Below are 16,979 nucleotides of genomic sequence, written 5' to 3'. Positions count from 1 at the left end.
CTCAGTTGGACTATTTTCCTTACACGTTTTATGTTGCTATGGAATGACAGGCTTCTATCTTCATTTGCCACCTCCTGTTCAATGTTCTGTGGTATACTATGGTGCTCTTCTGCCATGACTGAACTCTCCAGTCAGGTCACTTTCAGATGATTTGCTTCCAAAACTAGAACAAGTTCACAGCATTTCAGCTTTTCCTCTTTGCTTAGTCCTGTTTTCCAAGAGATCAAACTTACAAATGTAGGTCTTCGTAGCATCCTGATGGTATGTCAGTCTTCCATGCAAGTTCTTAGTACAGTGTTTCTTTTTCAGGGGTATCAATGTTGAAAGACCTCTCTCATCTCCCTTCTTATTTTCTCTCTCATATCTGTTCCTATTTCTAAGTAGATTTTCCTCTTATTTTTTTTAATGGTCACAAACCCATCCAAAGAAGCACACAACTCCCTGAATCCAGTAACAGTGTACTTCGCTAACTACAGGTGTCCTGTAAAATATGCAGGAATGGCTTCCTTATGACCCTTAAAAGATAAAGCAACCTGCTGTTGTTTTTCCTACTGTTGTTGCTTTGTTATTTTAAGTCCAACGATATTTGTGCCAATGCAAACTTTTCTATATATGTAACCTTCATACTGTCACCAGAAGACATGGTAGAACAGTGATAAATACTCTGACAGAATTAGCTGGCTTCTAGCTTGCTAGTTGTTAACTGTTAAGGATATTCTTTATTATATTTTACAGAAATGTGTAGTTGTAAATCCAGCTTTAAACAATTCCCTATGAAGTGTAAGAGGATGGAAGCTGCTGTGAGATGCATATCCTAAAAGTCTTTTGAAATGTGTCAAGTGAACTTTTAAGCAGCCTGAAGTAGTAGGCTGCTTATTGCTTACTGGTTTCTGAAGGGCCTTGCATTGTGTAAAGCTCGTACTGAGGTGTTACACCAAATGGAAAAGAGAAATGAGTAAGAAACACGAAAGTAAGGAGGCAATTTGTCATTGGTATTGTGGTAGTTTGGGGAGGGTTCAAGGGCACATTCTGTATTGTAACTGCTGATTGAGTCTGATTTTTGCATACTTACATACCTCATCTCATTGCAAAATGGTGGTTTTTAAGCTGAATTTAGGCCTCCTGTTCTTCCCTGAGTCAAGAGACTACTTAAATCCAGAAGTGAATTCTCCATATAGCAATTGTAACTGATGGTATTGCAGACCAGAGAAACTTTAAAACGTCTGAAATCAAGTAGGTTTCATTTTAACTGCTGTTAATGGTACGTTCTGCTGGGGGTTATTGAAGAAAGTTTTCTTAAATTTCACAGTATATTTGACATGCTAACTTTTCTGAAAGACAGATTGTCAGATACATACAGCTATGCTAACCACCAGTACAAACAAAAGACTAGAAAGTTAGATCTAAGTAATATCTAATCTACGGTATTTGCTGTATTTACTCTCTACGTACTCCTGCCACTTTGGACTTTGACCAGATACGGAAGTTAGAAATCTTTTAGTCTTGTTTCTGTCTAAGTTCTTACTACTCCCTCTGAAGACTAGGAATAATCTCTCTTAGAGACATTCAGGTAAAGCTGAATTAAAACACTGGCAAGAGAGTTAAAGTCAGTTATTACAGCCTTATTGTGTACATTATTCTGAATAATAAATACTGTAGCGTGTTAAACATACGAATAAAGGCTTTGGGATTTTTAACAAAACTGGTAGTTGTCTTAAATTATGGATAGAGTTGTTGGGTGGATACAGAATTGTGTTGGAAACTGGTACAGTAAGTTACTCAAAGACAAACTTTCATTCTTTGTACATTAGTGATTTGAGTTTTTCCAGCTTAACCCTTTCAACAGCAGTCATTACTAGAGCCATCTTCACTGAAATGGGTTTTGGAAACCCACACTGCAGCTCTGGCTACTGCTTTTGTAAATGCTGTAGTTTGGTCAGACAGCTACAGAAATCAACTTTACTGTCATTCTTTGTAGCTTATTGCTATGTACAGCACCAATAATAAGGGAATACTTTAACAAAGTAAGAAAATGACTAAATTAATCATCGGAAACAATAAATTATTCTGAATAAGCTTGACAACCAGTAGACTTTTAAAAACAGGTCCTTGACTGAATTCATTTATTGATTCTAGTGAACCAGTAAAGTTTCATTAGCTTCTTTTACAGAACAATCTATATTAGAAGACCGCTAAATTTTAAGATGTAAAATAGTTTGATTTTCTGTCTCCTTGTGTTTTACTGGCAATTTAAATCATGTAAATAAGGTTGAATGCTTATTTTAATATTCCTTCCCATCTCCCCATTCTCTGGCAATGTTTCTGGTGTCTGAATTCCCACTTTCCTGTGCTCCTGGCCCTAGAACTTTGGTAGGTATTTCATTAGTCTTAATACTGTATAAATTGACCTACTTTCAACTTACTTTCTGTTCCACATGTTCCTCCTTTCACAAAGAAATTGTCAGAAACTTACCTGTCACTGTTTTTCAGTCACTGTAGTGTTTACCTATCTCTGCACTATAGCATGGAACAGTGACCAGCCAATGCGAAAGCTGTGCTTGAGCTTCAGCTGGAAAATCATCCCATTGCCTTGGCTAAGATAGTGATAAACGTGAGGATTCTGTGTGCAGATCAGGGCAATGTCCTTAATTAAGCATCAAGTTAGCTTGTAATAAAATCCTTATCTTCATTGTACACATTACCTCTTTGTTATTGCTGGATTTTAATTGTTACCGATTTCTGTCATCAAACACTTTTTTATGCTACGCGAACTTGTGTTCTGACTTGCCCCCTATCTTCAAAGTATGTGGTTCCCCTCCCAGTCATTTTACAGAGAACTTTACTCCCTGCCTCCATCTTTGTTATTTTTTCTTCCTTGCTTGCAATGATACTGTTCAATCTCAGCTGTCCCCTCCAACTTATTTCATCTTATTTCTCGACTTTTCAGAATCCAATTTACTACCTTTGTCTATATTGTGTATAGAGCTACTACTAAAAGCAGTTGATGAATACATTTTGTCTGTTCTTCAGCTGGAGATAATGTGTAGAAAAAACTTCCACTGTTTGATCTCATTACCCTAAGTGTCCTCTAGATACACATTTTCATACTAAAGAACAGCCTGAACTGTTCTGCGGCTAAAGTTACACTGCAGAAACCTCTAATACTCTTCTAATCCCTTCTTCCCAGCAGTTTGTTATGCTCATGTGTGTCCTATTTTAAATTACAGTGGACTCATGCCAGAGTTGCAAGGATTTGCAGCAGAGGGAAGATCCCTACAAGGCTCCAAGGAATTAAGGTAGTTCATAGTGTGGTTTGCTCATCCTTTTTGTTTTGCATAGAAGAAATACAGGGATGTAACAGACTCCTATATAATGAACTCAAGTCAACTGACAGCAGCTGTTTTCAGCTGTAGGTTTCTCCACAGTTTAAAGTAATGAACCCAAGTATGAAACTAGGAAAGATGAAATAATCCCTTGACCTCAGTGACAAAATGCGTCTTGAGTAACTGAAGAACTGCATTACCAGAACTGGGAAAGCAAACCTTTGTTTCATTCAGCATTATGAAATAACGTAACAGTATGTGACCTTAAGTATTTATTTGGAAGCATTTCTCAGCAGGCTAATAATGTCACAAATACATACATTACAACGATGAAAACAATAGTAAATAATGCAGAATTTGAAGGACGCAGACACATCAGAGAGGGCTGCTAAGCAAAGACTTCATTTAAAATGTTATTATGTTAACTAAGAACTTGCATTAGCTCCATGAGGACAGTGCTTTGAGTATGCCTATATTCCTGTTTTGCATCTGTTTCTAAACCTGTTTTATAAGGTGCAATACCACAATACAGTTTTACATTTTAAAGATGCACAATGGTATTGCCCGGTCTCAAACTCATTTTTAGGAAGATAGCTGTATGTTTTGTTTCATTGCTGACTTTACAGTGTATTTCTTTACTTTGAGAAAACCCATTCAAAAATCTCCTCTAATACCATAAATTTTACAGGGTATGTTCAAAATATGAAACATTTTTAAAAGTACAATTAAAATCAGGATTTTCATTCATTAAAAAGCCATAAAGATTAAAAACCAGAAGGCTGGATCCTCAGCAGAAGGTAAGTTATCATAGCCCTATTTTTACTTGAGCGACAGGGATTTATCAAACTGAGAATCTGGCCTTTCCAGTATAACAATAAGGTCTATCTTGTTAAGAATTAAGTTTTTTCTTCAAAGACAACAGCTCTCTTAAGAGGATATTAATCAGGATAGTAATCATACTGAAGTTTACCTACTCAATAACAAGTTCTTAGAACAAAATGAAGAGCCATTCCACAAAAGCAGGCTGAGAATAAAATCTAAAGCTTCTAAATTGAGGTATATTTATATAATTTAATTCTGCCTGTAAATCTGTACTTGAAGGAGTAGTAGGAAGTGCCATCAAAGTAAACTTACATCACTACCATGTTTTGCTTTACTAGAACTCAATGCTACATCATTATCTCCAAGGAGTTAAAAGCAGACATGAATTATATATTTAACTAATTTGCTTTAATTGGGGCATGGGGGAAGAGGAGGAGGCTTCATCTGGAAGCCTTTTAGTGAGTTTCAAAACATCGCAAGTTTTAAACATTTTTGAGTGGTTTATTTTCATATCTATAATTATGAAAGCTATTGCTTCTACTGATAAAAAATGAAAATTATTAAACCAAACTTAAGACTGAGTTTTCTATTGTGTTGTTCTACTCCATATTTAATACTAGAAAATGATTCTTTGAATCAGTCTTAAATTAGCATTGCTATGCTCAGGTTGGCAAATGCTATAAGGGAAATTTTGTGTGCAGATAAAAAAGCAACTTTTAGTTTAGTCTGAACAATAAAATTTGGAAGAAATATAATAATTCCTTTATGGGCATAACCATCTGCTAATTCTGGATTTGGAGCAACACTTGTAGGTGACTTTTATAAGTGATTTTGGACTATGCACATACCTCACTCCCACTGAAATAAGACTGACAAGTAGGAGTCAACATAGGCTGAAGAGCCTGGATTTTTATTATGTGTAAAACTTTACCTCTCTATTACTTAGGCATTTTTGAACAAGAGTAAACTATAAATAACGTTTGAGAACAAAAGACAGAGGCTGTAGTATGCAGCCTAACATCTTTCATTTTAAAGGGATGTTTTACCACAAAGATTGTGTTAAGTATTGTTATAGTCCTTGAAGTTTCGTTCACAGAAACTACTGAACTTTCAACACTGGTTGAGAGTTGAGTACAAATGGGATGCATTCACGTGCTTCTTACTAAGGAATCCTTCTGTAGTATCAAAGCTGCATTTGTTCCCTAAGCAAGCGTATTCATTTGTTAGGTTTACAGTGCCTTAAAGGATTCTAGTAGGAGAATATGCAAAATAAATAATTGTTAAAATTCAAAAAGTAATACCTCTCATGGAAAAAACAAAGGATGCTCACAATACATCTGAAGGCAACAAAAGCTATAAGAATAAGTTCTGACTGCTTCACCAGCAGCCTAGCACTAAGTGGATCTTCAACTTTGTCCATATATGTAAGAGTACTTTGGAATTTCATGTCTTTGGAGAATAACTTATTTTGTACAATAAATATGGAAATGTACAAAGTAAGGAATAATTATGTGCAGCATTGATAAAGTGAAAACAAACACCACATTGGCTTAAATTAAATATTCATAACAGCAGAGATTACCTTTCATTAACATTATGTCTAAAAACTAATCATGGCTTGTTCTGCTTAATCTTTACTTACACAATTGCACGGTTCCCTTTCTTTGGATTATTTCTTTAGGCCACAGACCATTCCCATTCTTCATCTGGTGAAAATGCATCATTCTAGACCATGAAGGACTTGGCTTCCTCTAGCTCCTTTCCTGCTGAGAAGGTGTTTCAGACTGCCAGACATACAGCTTCATCTGAATCCTTACCACTGTCCTCGCTAGGCAAGCAGCCACCCACACTGGGGGACCTGCAGCTTAAGTCCTCCACACCAGACTCCTGATCACTGTTGGCTGAGAGGTCAGGATCAGAGCTTTTCAGGTTGTCCTGTGTCAAAATCAAGGCTGAATCTTCATCCCCTTGTGAAGGGCTCCGGGACGGGAATGATTTCAGATCGTTGCCATACTCCTGGGGAGTATTGGCTAAGCTGTTGGTGGAAGCAGAAAGCCCTAATTGTTTGCTTCGGTCTTGCTGCTTACTCTGGATTTTATTACCATTTAGTTGCATTTTCTGAAGATTGGCCAGCCTCTGAAATCAAGAAAACAGTATATGTTACGTACACCCATTTAGCACCCAGTGGTCCCTTTAAGTATCTTTGCCTTTTGAAAAGTAAATAATTTAGAGCACAACCCAAGGGGCACCCTTTAAACTTTTTTTCTGTTTATGGAGTATCAGACATGCACAAGTCTGTCACAAACTGATGCTGAACTGAATTACAGAAGGATATAAGTTTTCTTTCAGAAATAGTATGGATGCACTATCACAGATGAAATTCTCACCTTAAAGAGAGAGGTCTACCTTTGTGCCTCAGAATGTCAAAAGCAAAGAATGTCAAAATCCCCGTGATTTATGGGAGAACAGGGACATCCTTATGCCAGAAGAGGATGTATTGTGTAGGGGATTCTGTCACGTACTGGGTTTCATTTGCCATCAGCTCGAGTCTGGGACATCCCAATCGAGTGTTTATTACCTCTCCTAAGACTTCCAGCTCTTCTTCCAGCTGCTGAGTCTCTTCCTTCACTGCCATCAGATAATCAGTAACTGACTGTCGAGGATGCAGCCCCTTTTCAAAGCGATTGTACATACCACTCCAGAACCTGGAATTGAGGGGAAGGTCAGCAATTTTCTAATTTGGCAAAACGGTATCAGAAGACTTAAATATGTGCATTTTTTCAGCCTTTTTTAGATCCATCACTGGAATGCGTACACGCTCCATGCATTCATTAGCTGTTTGGTAAGATTTATATTCATTTAAGTTGGAAAAGCTCTCTAAGATCACCAAGTCCAACTGTTAATCTAGCACCACCAAGTCTACCACTAAACCTTGTCCCTAAGCACCATAGCAGTGGTTCATTACAATTCATTTACATTGGGTCTGTCCTGAAGATGCAAATCTGTGGGCATGTGCAGCTTGAACCACTTCTCATACACAACAGAAAGAAACAGGAGTATCTTGGATCAGATGGCTCTGACTGTTTCACTGATTAGGGTTTTCAGCAATTCAGGACATTAACTGTTAGAAGTGATATAGCTTATCAAAAGAACAGGTATCCTCTAAGACTAATTCAAACTTTTGCTCCAGTATTTTCTTGTTCTACACTGTCTGTGCTGTAGAGCAAAGGTACCTACCTAACCATAGCCATGGTTACAGACAGTTTTTCATAATCCTAGTTGTTAACCATTATTTAGCTTCCCACTAAGCCAGTTTTGGATTTCCGTATGCTTATTTTTGTCTGGGGTAGGGGAGTGAGGGGCAGCTAATTAGCAATTTGCTATTTTTTTCCCTGTGAAGAAGGCTTAAAAACAAAGGGTAAAAAACAGTATACTATCTTGATCTCTTAAAATTTAAACTGAAATTTTAAACGACGTGATTTTTTTTTCTCTAAAATAATTATGGCATTTCAGTTGCTGCATAAATATATGCTTATACCTCTCAAGTAAACAGAATGCTTAAGAAAACAAGCAAGATGGGAAAGAAAGAACAATAATTAAATAGCTGGAGGTACACTCAAGTGCTTTCCAGTACTGGGGACTTACGTGTTGTTCTAATGGAGAAACCTCTGCTAGTGATACCAAGTTGCTGTACACTGAATTGCAATTGATTTAAAATAGCAATCCGTGGCAAAAGGAAAGGCAAACACCGGCCTACGGAAATTGCATGAAGCATACATGCTGGCTAGTTACCTTCCTGCTCTATGGAATTACCTGACAAACTCATAGCTAAACAGTTGAGTTGATTTTTCATCTTCAGGAGAAAAGGATTCAAACTGTAAGTAAGTCTGTAGCTTACAGCATTCTTCTTTCCTGTTTTCCACACAACACATGGGCAGAACCTGACTTTGAGTATGTAAGTAGCTCACCAGACAGGTTAAGTAACTGAGAGACTTGCCCTCAGATGCACCTGTCCAGCCAAGCAGCTATTATTCCTACCCCAATACTATACTGTATACTATTTAAGTCACATTCCCCCTTAAGTTTACGGTCTGATAGCTTTGAAATCTTTACACACCCAAGTAATTCAATTAAAATCAGCTGGATTACTTTTCTAATGGAGTATTGGTATTTCTTTTACAAATCCCACTATGCCAAAGAATATGATTAATGGCTATTTTTAAACTCTTTTAACGTGGATATGGCCTGGAACAGTAGACGTGAGAAAATTCAGTTTCTGTAATCTAGGATACTTACTGACTTTTTAGCAGGTGCTTTTAGTTGCAGTTAGAAAGCAAATTAGTTGATTTTACTTAAGTCACAGTTTTCATGTATTTCTAATCAAGTTCTCCTTAAGGTTATTAAAATTAATGGCGCAATTAATTACTCAAGTCAGAATGTCAATACCAACAATTCTCATTAGGTTTAGTTCAATTTTGGAAAAAAAAAAAAGTAGAATTCATCATGTATACTTTAAGGTATAACAACAATAACAGATAAAGTCTGCATTTTGTTTTACTGAACACTCAGTTTAGCAATTAAACCATATAAAATCATCATTCTAAAATCCTGACTGGAAGAAGTTTAAGGAAATTTAAATTTATAAAACATTGATGAGAACAGAACTGAAAGAGCCATTTCTCAGTGGAAGAAGTGAGTAACCATGAAATTAGGACACACCGCTGTCAATATAGCTCTAATCTTTTCAGATTCTTTTCTAAGCTTCTTTTCAGACTAATACTCTGCTGTGGACTGCTGCAGAGGTGTTGGCTGACTGTGAGCATGCAAGGAATGAACTCATTGCATCTGAACCTGAATTCACTCTGTAAGTTCTCTTATGGAGCAATAAATACATAAATACAGAGGCATTATGTTCTTTTACGTACTAACACATCCAATGCTTCTCAGCAGCAAGTGATATTACCTACTTGTACAAGAAGTTGCATGGAGCCATCTGTGGGTACAGGGTCCTTTGAGTTTGGCTGTGGTTTGATCGGTACAGAGGATTCAAGTAATCTGCACGATTTTTCCACAAGTGAGCCCACAGTGAATATGTTCGTTCTTGGATTCTGAAAAAATAGAGTCAAATGTATAAACATCTCAAGCACAACTCAGGTATCAATAAAGCTTGGGTAAGACATTCTAGTGCTCTGCTTGTTTACAGTCAGCTTTATACTTCCTTAGCAGAATAAGATGTATCCCTTTGTTGGTCATTAACAGCAAAATCCAATCCGTTCCCCATAAAGCCAGAGCAGCTCGAGAGAGAATGTAGAGAACTGGGTTCATTTTAGGTTTCCTCTGTAGAAGTCCTAGAAAAGCCCCATGAACCTTCCCCTGCAGTATGCATGGAAGGGTGACGGACAGCTTGGTGCTTTCTTTCCTGCCCCACTGCTCTGCAACCCCTTTGTGGCCTTGGTGAAACTCGAGGCATTCGTAACCCATGCTTGTTATGCAAGTACACATGCTTGTTATCAGTACACAGGCAGAAGCCTGACACGTATATGAACATTGCCTGGCTACAGAAGCTGCGTAGTCACTTGTTCTCTCTACTCTGAGTTAAATTCAGCCATTGGAGGGCTTGTAATTCTGAAAGCTGGCAACAACAGGTACTGTATAAAATAATTGAGATTGTTAAAAAAAAAAAAAAAAAAAAAAAAACTGCTTTAAATGCCAGGATCTTGCTTCTGTGAGGTGAAGTGATTTTAAGCTTCTTTTTAAGACTCCAGTGATGGGTCACTTTTTTTCTGTGGCTGACGTGGAGTGAGTCACAGCAGGTGCAGGGCTTGGCCAGGTTGTGTGTTCTTGGTCTGAATCACATAATCATACATCTGAATCATATAATGGTGGAGTCTGTGGTCACATGTAAACTGTTATTGACAGTAAGATGCTTTGGGATGGTTTGCCCTAGCAGTATCAGCTAGAATTTATTTGTTAGCATGAGAATTTGGGGGTATTTGGTCCCAAAGGTTTGAGAGATGGAGAGGATCCCCTCCATAAAATTGGCTCTCAGACCTATTGCTGCACTTAAAGGATGCCTACACAAGTGAGCTCAGATTTCTCCTGCGGTTATAGCTTGGGATATGATGAAGGTATATGAGATGCTCTGCATTTGAGCAGTGAAAGGGTCCAAACAGCAGCAGCAAGCAACGACTGCCATGTCCCTCGCAATACTATTGCTGTCATGATCATGATGCATGAGAAAAGCAGGGGGTACCATGAGGTAACCTAGGACCCAGGGCCCTGTACAGCAGATAACAAACTCAGCTCTGCCACGAGTGATAATGTTGGCTCTGTTTGGAACTGAGGACAGGTAGATTAATGCATAATTGCTTTGGAGCTAAACAGCAGGACAGTTTGGTGACTCAGTCCTCAGGAGGGGTACCAGACTAAAAGGCCATTTGTAAGTAAGTATCCCAGAGGACAGGACTAGAGACGTGGCTGGGAAGAACATGAGATCTAAAGACAGGTTAGAACACAGAAGAGCAGTGACTCTTAAACTGATAACTTAATTTTCATTAATATCATCTTTTCTTTTTAAAGCTTGCCTCATATGTTGTTAATGCTGCAATAAGGCTAGGGCCACGTGGCTAAAGGTCTAATGCTCTCAACCGTTCTCACTAATCCCTGTCATGCACACAGTGGATTATACTCACAGCAGAGCCACATTGCAGAGGATCAACATTTTTGGTATTAATCTGTGTCACCAGAAGATGACAGCCAGGAATGCTATGCTGCACCTTGTGCCTTGTGGAAGCACATTCACCTGGGCTGGGAAACCCTGAAGTCTTAAACACAGCAACACACCCACAGACCCCAACATAAACATGCTTCTAAAGAAAAGGCTTTCATACTTCAGCTCTCGTCTCTCCTTCTGGCTGTTACACAGGAAATTACCGAACTGGCAAGAATAGATATGGTGCTGTATGTGGATCAGGAATCTCTCATTGAATTCAAAGGCACAAGGAAATTGTTCCATTAACTGCCAGACACATTCGATGAACTGGTCAATAACAGGGGATATCTCTTTTGGATCTCCATCTAAATTGCCGTACCTAAAACAGGACAAGATACATTCAGTTATAGCCTGAAATCCGCTAGGAAAACTGAAATGATGACTCCTGAATTAATGAAAACAAAGCCCTCACACTTTCAGCGCACAAACTGTATTCATTTCTAAAATCTCCACCACTAGTGTGTTTTTACTTACAAAAATGATGCAAGGCTCATGGAGTAGAAGGAAAGCAGAATTTATCAAATAGAAACAGAAGCCCCTTGTGGGTGTCTTGTTGCTTCACATCTACTAACAACTGGCTGCTACATAGCCACGTTTTAATGCTATTAATACACAGTTATGCCACAGTAACAGAAGTCATCAGAAGAATGACTGCAGTGACTTTAGCAAGCTATCTTAGACAGTCTGTGTCAGCGTCAGACCATTGCCAAACCTAGAAGACTGAGCAGGAGAGGAACAGAACAACTTTGGCAGAAAACAGTTTAAAGCTGCCCTCTCTTGGTGACATTTTTAGAAAGTGGACAATTTTTTACAGCTACTTTATCTGTAAAGTGAACACGAAACTTTCTAACTATAAAACTGTCTGTTGGAACCACTTGCTGTAGGGTACATTGAAGAACAGGAACCTGAAAATACAGAACACACAGAAATAAAAAATATTTTATAAGTCTACCTAATAGGGAGAAGCATTTTCAATTAATTATTTTGCTTGTCTAGCGTCGTAAAGCTCGGGAAAAATGGAAAGTGGAAATCTATCAACATCTAAAATCAAAGCCTTCACTTCTACTGTTACTATGCATCAAAGCAAGCATAACAATACTGTACTGGAACTCAGAGTACAGCCATCGGTAATTACATTTCATTGTATCTATCACCTGATAATACTAGACATCTGACAGCATTATTTTTTAATGTGGTAATTCCTGCTGGAATTTCACAAGTGTTGTGGTGCTTATACTGAAAAGTTTTTTTTTTTGTTTTGTGTGTGTGCTTTTTTTTTTTTTTTTTAAGAATTTTAAATTTAAAATTAAATTTATATCTGAATCAAGCAATATCATGTAGTTAAGCTCCAATACAAAAATTACACTTTTTACAGAAACTAAAGGAAAAGAAAGAAAATAGAGAAAATATGGATATTTATCCATGTTTATACATACTCTTCAGACATTCTCATTATGTTATAGCCTTTATATTATGGATGCACAAAATAACTTGTCCAGATAGATGACTTTCTGCTTTTTCTTTACCTGATGTTTCTGAACAAATTCTATTGTTTTAATTGGAACAAAGCATAATAAGAAAAGTGTATTTTAGATATTAGGTAACTCAAAGACATGCTTAAATTAAAGTACTATCCTGGAAGACGTACACTCTCCTGAACAGGGACTTAGGTGGGAAGTCTTGGCACTACTGAAAGATCTGCTGGATTCCAAAGGGGATTTTCAAGCCACATACTATTTTTTTTTCTCTCACATGCATCATAGCAATTGCAAGACCAGCACTCAGTATTCCTCACAGCAATCTTGTAGTGAATATGCAAGAAAAGGCAGATACAAAAATATTTCACTTTGATTTTTCCAGGCAGCTAAGTTATATAGAAGGGAAAAATGGATGTGGTGATATCCTCAGGGTGTGTTCTGTTGATATGCTTTGAAAGACAATAAGTAAAGTAAAACTGGGATGGCAGTGGATACTGACTACATAAAATATATATGGAGAAAAACTTAAGCACAGCCTTACCTGTGGTTAAATTTGTGACCAAAGGAAATCCAATCTTTTTCAATTAAAACCTGAAATGAGAATATTGCATTCAGTGTAGTGGAGCAGAGCTGACCTATTGAAGCAGGTAGAACAAGCAGTATTGGAATCCCAGGTATTTTTTAGAAAAAACAGAAAAGTGATGAGCAAGATATGATATAAGCAAGCAGTATCGGAATCCCAGAAAAAATTTAGAGCAAGCAGGAAAGTGATGAGCATTGAGCACCACTGCCAACTGAGAAGAAAGTAGCATTTTTGATTATTGCAAGTAGGATGACAGTATTTCAACATAAATTAGGTTGCTTCATCATTTTCTAAACCAGAACCCAACTATGTTTTAAACCTCATCTTAATGTGTGCCCATTAACTTGATAGGCATTTCTAGATGCCTCAGTAGTGCTGGTGTGCTTGGTGAAGGATCAGATCTTCCAACATGCTTGCTCATTGCAATCTAGTGTCTGGGGATCACACACTTCTGACACTCATAACTTCACTTATTCCTGAAAATAAACACCAACTCATGCTTGCACCAAAAAGCCCCTTGGGCCGCAAGAAAGTTTCTTGGTTGAGATTATGAAAAAAAAAAAAAGATGGATACCCAACTGCTCCACACCTTTGATAGCATTTCATAAAGAAATGAGGAGACTTGGACAGATAAAAACCTTTATACTTAAGGAGAAAAAAAAAATACAGGGAAAGTTGATTTTCCATCAGAAAAAAAAAAAAAAGACACTCAACATTCTCTAAAATGATGCCATAATATTTTCATTGACTATGTGATAGAGAACCTGCTTACCATGAATCCCTTCATAGTTCTGTAATATGGGTCCAACAGAAGGCTTGCTACAGAGCAAACCTGGGCTGTTCTATCCCAGCCATCAGAGCAGTGAACAAGCACACTCACACCTTCCTCAGCCACAGCCTAAGAATACAGAAAAAGTCAGAGATTTCACAAGCAGCAGAAAGGCAATAGTAAGAGAGGAAAAGTGAGACAGCGCAGTATGGACGGCATTCATTTGAGAATTGGGAAAACTTTGGGTTTGTTTAATTTTGTTTTTAATTCTGCCACAGATTTCCTGAATGATGTTGAGCATTATTCCTCTCATTTGGAAGGTCTTAATTGCATCACATCCCATGCAATACAGTGTTTGCAGCATCACCTCTTTATGCACCAGTATGGGAGGACGAGGGATCCATTTCAACAGTTTCTTGTGCCAAAGGAGCAGTGAATCCTGTCCCACATGCCAAGCAGCTTTCTAACTGCTAAGTTGTTAGCTATTCTGGTTTTGAGTTACTTTCACCTCCTCTTCATGAAGCTGTTCTGAATAAAATAGCTAAGTATGCTTTTGGGCCATGGGCAGACAGAAGAGAGAACAAACCCTTTGACCTTATCCAGAAAGGAGGAGATCTGAATTTCAGCAGCTGTTTTTTTGTGAGCACCAGTGAGACACAAACATTGGATCTGGGGACTTGAAGGAGCACACTACAAAATCTCATTTGTAATTTGTGATAGGCATCCCTCCCTGTCCTTTAGATGCACTAAGAGGATAGATACATTAAAAAGGGGTACTTAGCTATTAGGAACCTTGCAGATAAATACATTTCCAAAATATACCAGCAAATTCACCTAGAAGACAGCTTCACCGATTCTCAGTTCCAAAAGTCTACTGTGTACAAGAGGATCCATACCACACAGAGCAATTAAAATACATCAACTGACCAGAGTGCAGAACTGTCTAAAGCCAGCTCAGCTACTGCTAATGCTCCCACTCACATACCAGCAACAGAACAGCCATATGGAAATATGGCTCTTAATTTCCCTTCCTGATGGCAATGTCAGTAATGGTAATGTCTGCCTCCAGTGCCAGGCTAGCATGGCTATTATTACACCATACTGAATTAAAGACATAATTGTAAAGATTTCTGACAAAGCCTGTGGTAGTAGTGAACATCCATACCTAATAAGCAAGATTGTACAAATACTTTTAAAGTGAATAACTGAGGAGAGAGGATCCCATTTTAACCATAATCCAGGAGAAACACACAAAGAGGGGATTTGTACAATGCTTTCCGAAGTCTTGTGTTGCATTATTTTTGGAACTTGAGGGTTTTTTTAAATTCTAAGGATTTTGGCCTTTGCCATTTCTAAAGAGAACTATGTTTAGAAAAGCAAGAAATAAAATAGGTTAGGAAAGATACTGCTTAGATAAATAAACATTTAGGTTAAATTTGGGCTTAAAAGGAAACAAGGAATAATAATAAATTATCTATGTTTATCTCAAGAGACAAGTAAATTCTACCAAAATAGAACCCATACGGGCAGAAGACCAAAAACTGAGAACTGGGAACTGTGCAAATAAGAACAGGTCAAAATGCAAGCCTGAGTAAGCATGAGGCTGGCAAGCATATGGACAAAGGATATACTTTTTGGACATTAAACATTAGCCACTGGGGAAAAATGGGCAACAGCTAATGTAAATGACTTGATTTCTATAAGCTAAAGAAGCTGGTAGGGCTGGGAGAAATTACATGGGCATTTATCTTGCAGCTGGCGTTCAGGTAAAAAGCTACAACTGCTGAGCAGGAAGAAGCAAAGCAAGAGAAACAGGCAGTTACTTAGGAGGCAGATCCATGAAGTTTATCCATATAGTCATATATAGCAGGTCTTGTAAATAAAATGGCCTGTAAAAAATTGTAATAGTAATCTTAAAAAGAAGAATTGAATCAGAAAGAGACAGAGCACAAGTAAGGGGGTGATAAAATTAAAACTACTGTTAGTAGATGAGAAATGTCTGTACTACTTGAGAGGGGATTAGGAAAAATAATTTCTTACCAAAGCCAATACTTTTTTTTCCCTGAAGCAGTTATCAAGTAAGTAAGAGTAGAACCTGCTAGGGAATTTGGTCATCATAATAAACAGGCACTGGATTAGAAGGTTAATTTAGGTGTTTCCTAAATAACTCAGAGTATAGTGCTAACATTCCTATAGCACAACTACCATGTGAAGTAGTAGTCCTAGAACAGAAATTGTCAGCAAAGAAAATATCCTGGAAACAGGGGAGGAGGCAAGGTAAATAGGGAAAGGAGCAGCAATAACCACTGCTGGGGCAGTAAAGAAAGGGCATTGAAATACATGGCATAACAAGATACAAGAAAGTAGAGGCCATAACACATTTGAGATCTTCAGTACAAATTAACACAAACTGTTTTTACCCTATTAGCAAAATGTTATGCCACAGCACCTAAAACCTTTCTCTCTTCATATGCGAGGCATCACAAGACACACTAGTTTCAGATACAACATCACTGAAGATAACAAAAATTACCCAAGTAGCTTGGGTTACTTGGTCCTCACTTTCTGTATCTGGTTAGTTCAAGTTTTATTTTATTTTACACACCTTACCTTTGCAATAAAAATGCCAGCATCCATAATGGCTTTGATATGCTTCAGCCAGCCCGAATTTTCAAGGCCCCACAGAAAGTCACTCATTGAAGGTGATTTCAGTTCACAAACTGCAAAATAAGCTACATCTTAAATGCATGGTAAATACAGGAAGCCTGATGCAATCAGTTTACCAAATACATCCTTCTGTGCAGCACAGATCTTCCCCAATTGTGTTGCAAGTGAAATTTTCAAACCCTTTAGAGAGGGGGGCTTCTATCTATTATTGAGGTCTTGGAATCAGAAAATGGACAAATTTCTGCCTTTGGACAGGCAGAAAACCACTAAATGCCATAGCCTCCTATTCACAACCATATTTGCTGTGAAGCTGGATTTGGTGAGCACTATAAGGGCAGCCCCACCAAATTTAGGTGTTAGCATCACCACACAGAATGGTGTTTCGGATAAAGCAATTCACTCAACAGCTCCCTGTCCCTGAATGAAACCTTATTAAAATTTCAGATGTAACCAAAAAACATCACCTGATTGCGAGGAAAAGTCATAGCTCCCCAAGGAAAACAATTTTGCTGAAAACTTTGCTATCTTAACACCATGTTTGAAGAACAAAATCTCCCAGCTTTTA

General features: G+C 37.8%; 1 protein-coding gene across 3 annotated transcripts in view; it reads right to left on the bottom strand.

Moving 5' to 3' along the window:
• Nucleotides 1-3,582: 3,582 nt before the first annotated feature.
• The window catches only part of MTMR7 (myotubularin related protein 7), a 48,628-nt gene continuing 35,231 nt past the window's right edge, over nucleotides 3,583-16,979 (bottom strand). For 2 of the 3 annotated variants that reach the window (XM_068681495.1, XM_068681494.1), the window contains 7 exons: nucleotides 16,358-16,467; nucleotides 13,751-13,876; nucleotides 12,937-12,986; nucleotides 11,036-11,236; nucleotides 9,113-9,253; nucleotides 6,724-6,850; nucleotides 3,583-6,281 (listed from right to left, as the gene is read on the bottom strand). In XM_068681495.1, coding sequence (XP_068537596.1) covers nucleotides 5,925-6,281; nucleotides 6,724-6,850; nucleotides 9,113-9,253; nucleotides 11,036-11,236; nucleotides 12,937-12,986; nucleotides 13,751-13,876; nucleotides 16,358-16,467 — 1,112 coding nt within the window. In that variant the 3' untranslated portion in view covers nucleotides 3,583-5,924. The remainder of the gene's footprint in view (nucleotides 6,282-6,723; nucleotides 6,851-9,112; nucleotides 9,254-11,035; nucleotides 11,237-12,936; nucleotides 12,987-13,750; nucleotides 13,877-16,357; nucleotides 16,468-16,979) is intronic. The other variant, XM_068681497.1, reaches the window with a different exon arrangement.

Source organism: Anas acuta, chromosome 4 (assembly GCF_963932015.1).
Source record: "Anas acuta chromosome 4, bAnaAcu1.1, whole genome shotgun sequence".
Lineage (NCBI taxonomy): Eukaryota > Metazoa > Chordata > Aves > Anseriformes > Anatidae > Anas > Anas acuta.
The sequence above is the reverse complement of the archived record's forward strand: the minus strand, read 5'-3'. Positions and strand labels throughout refer to the sequence as shown.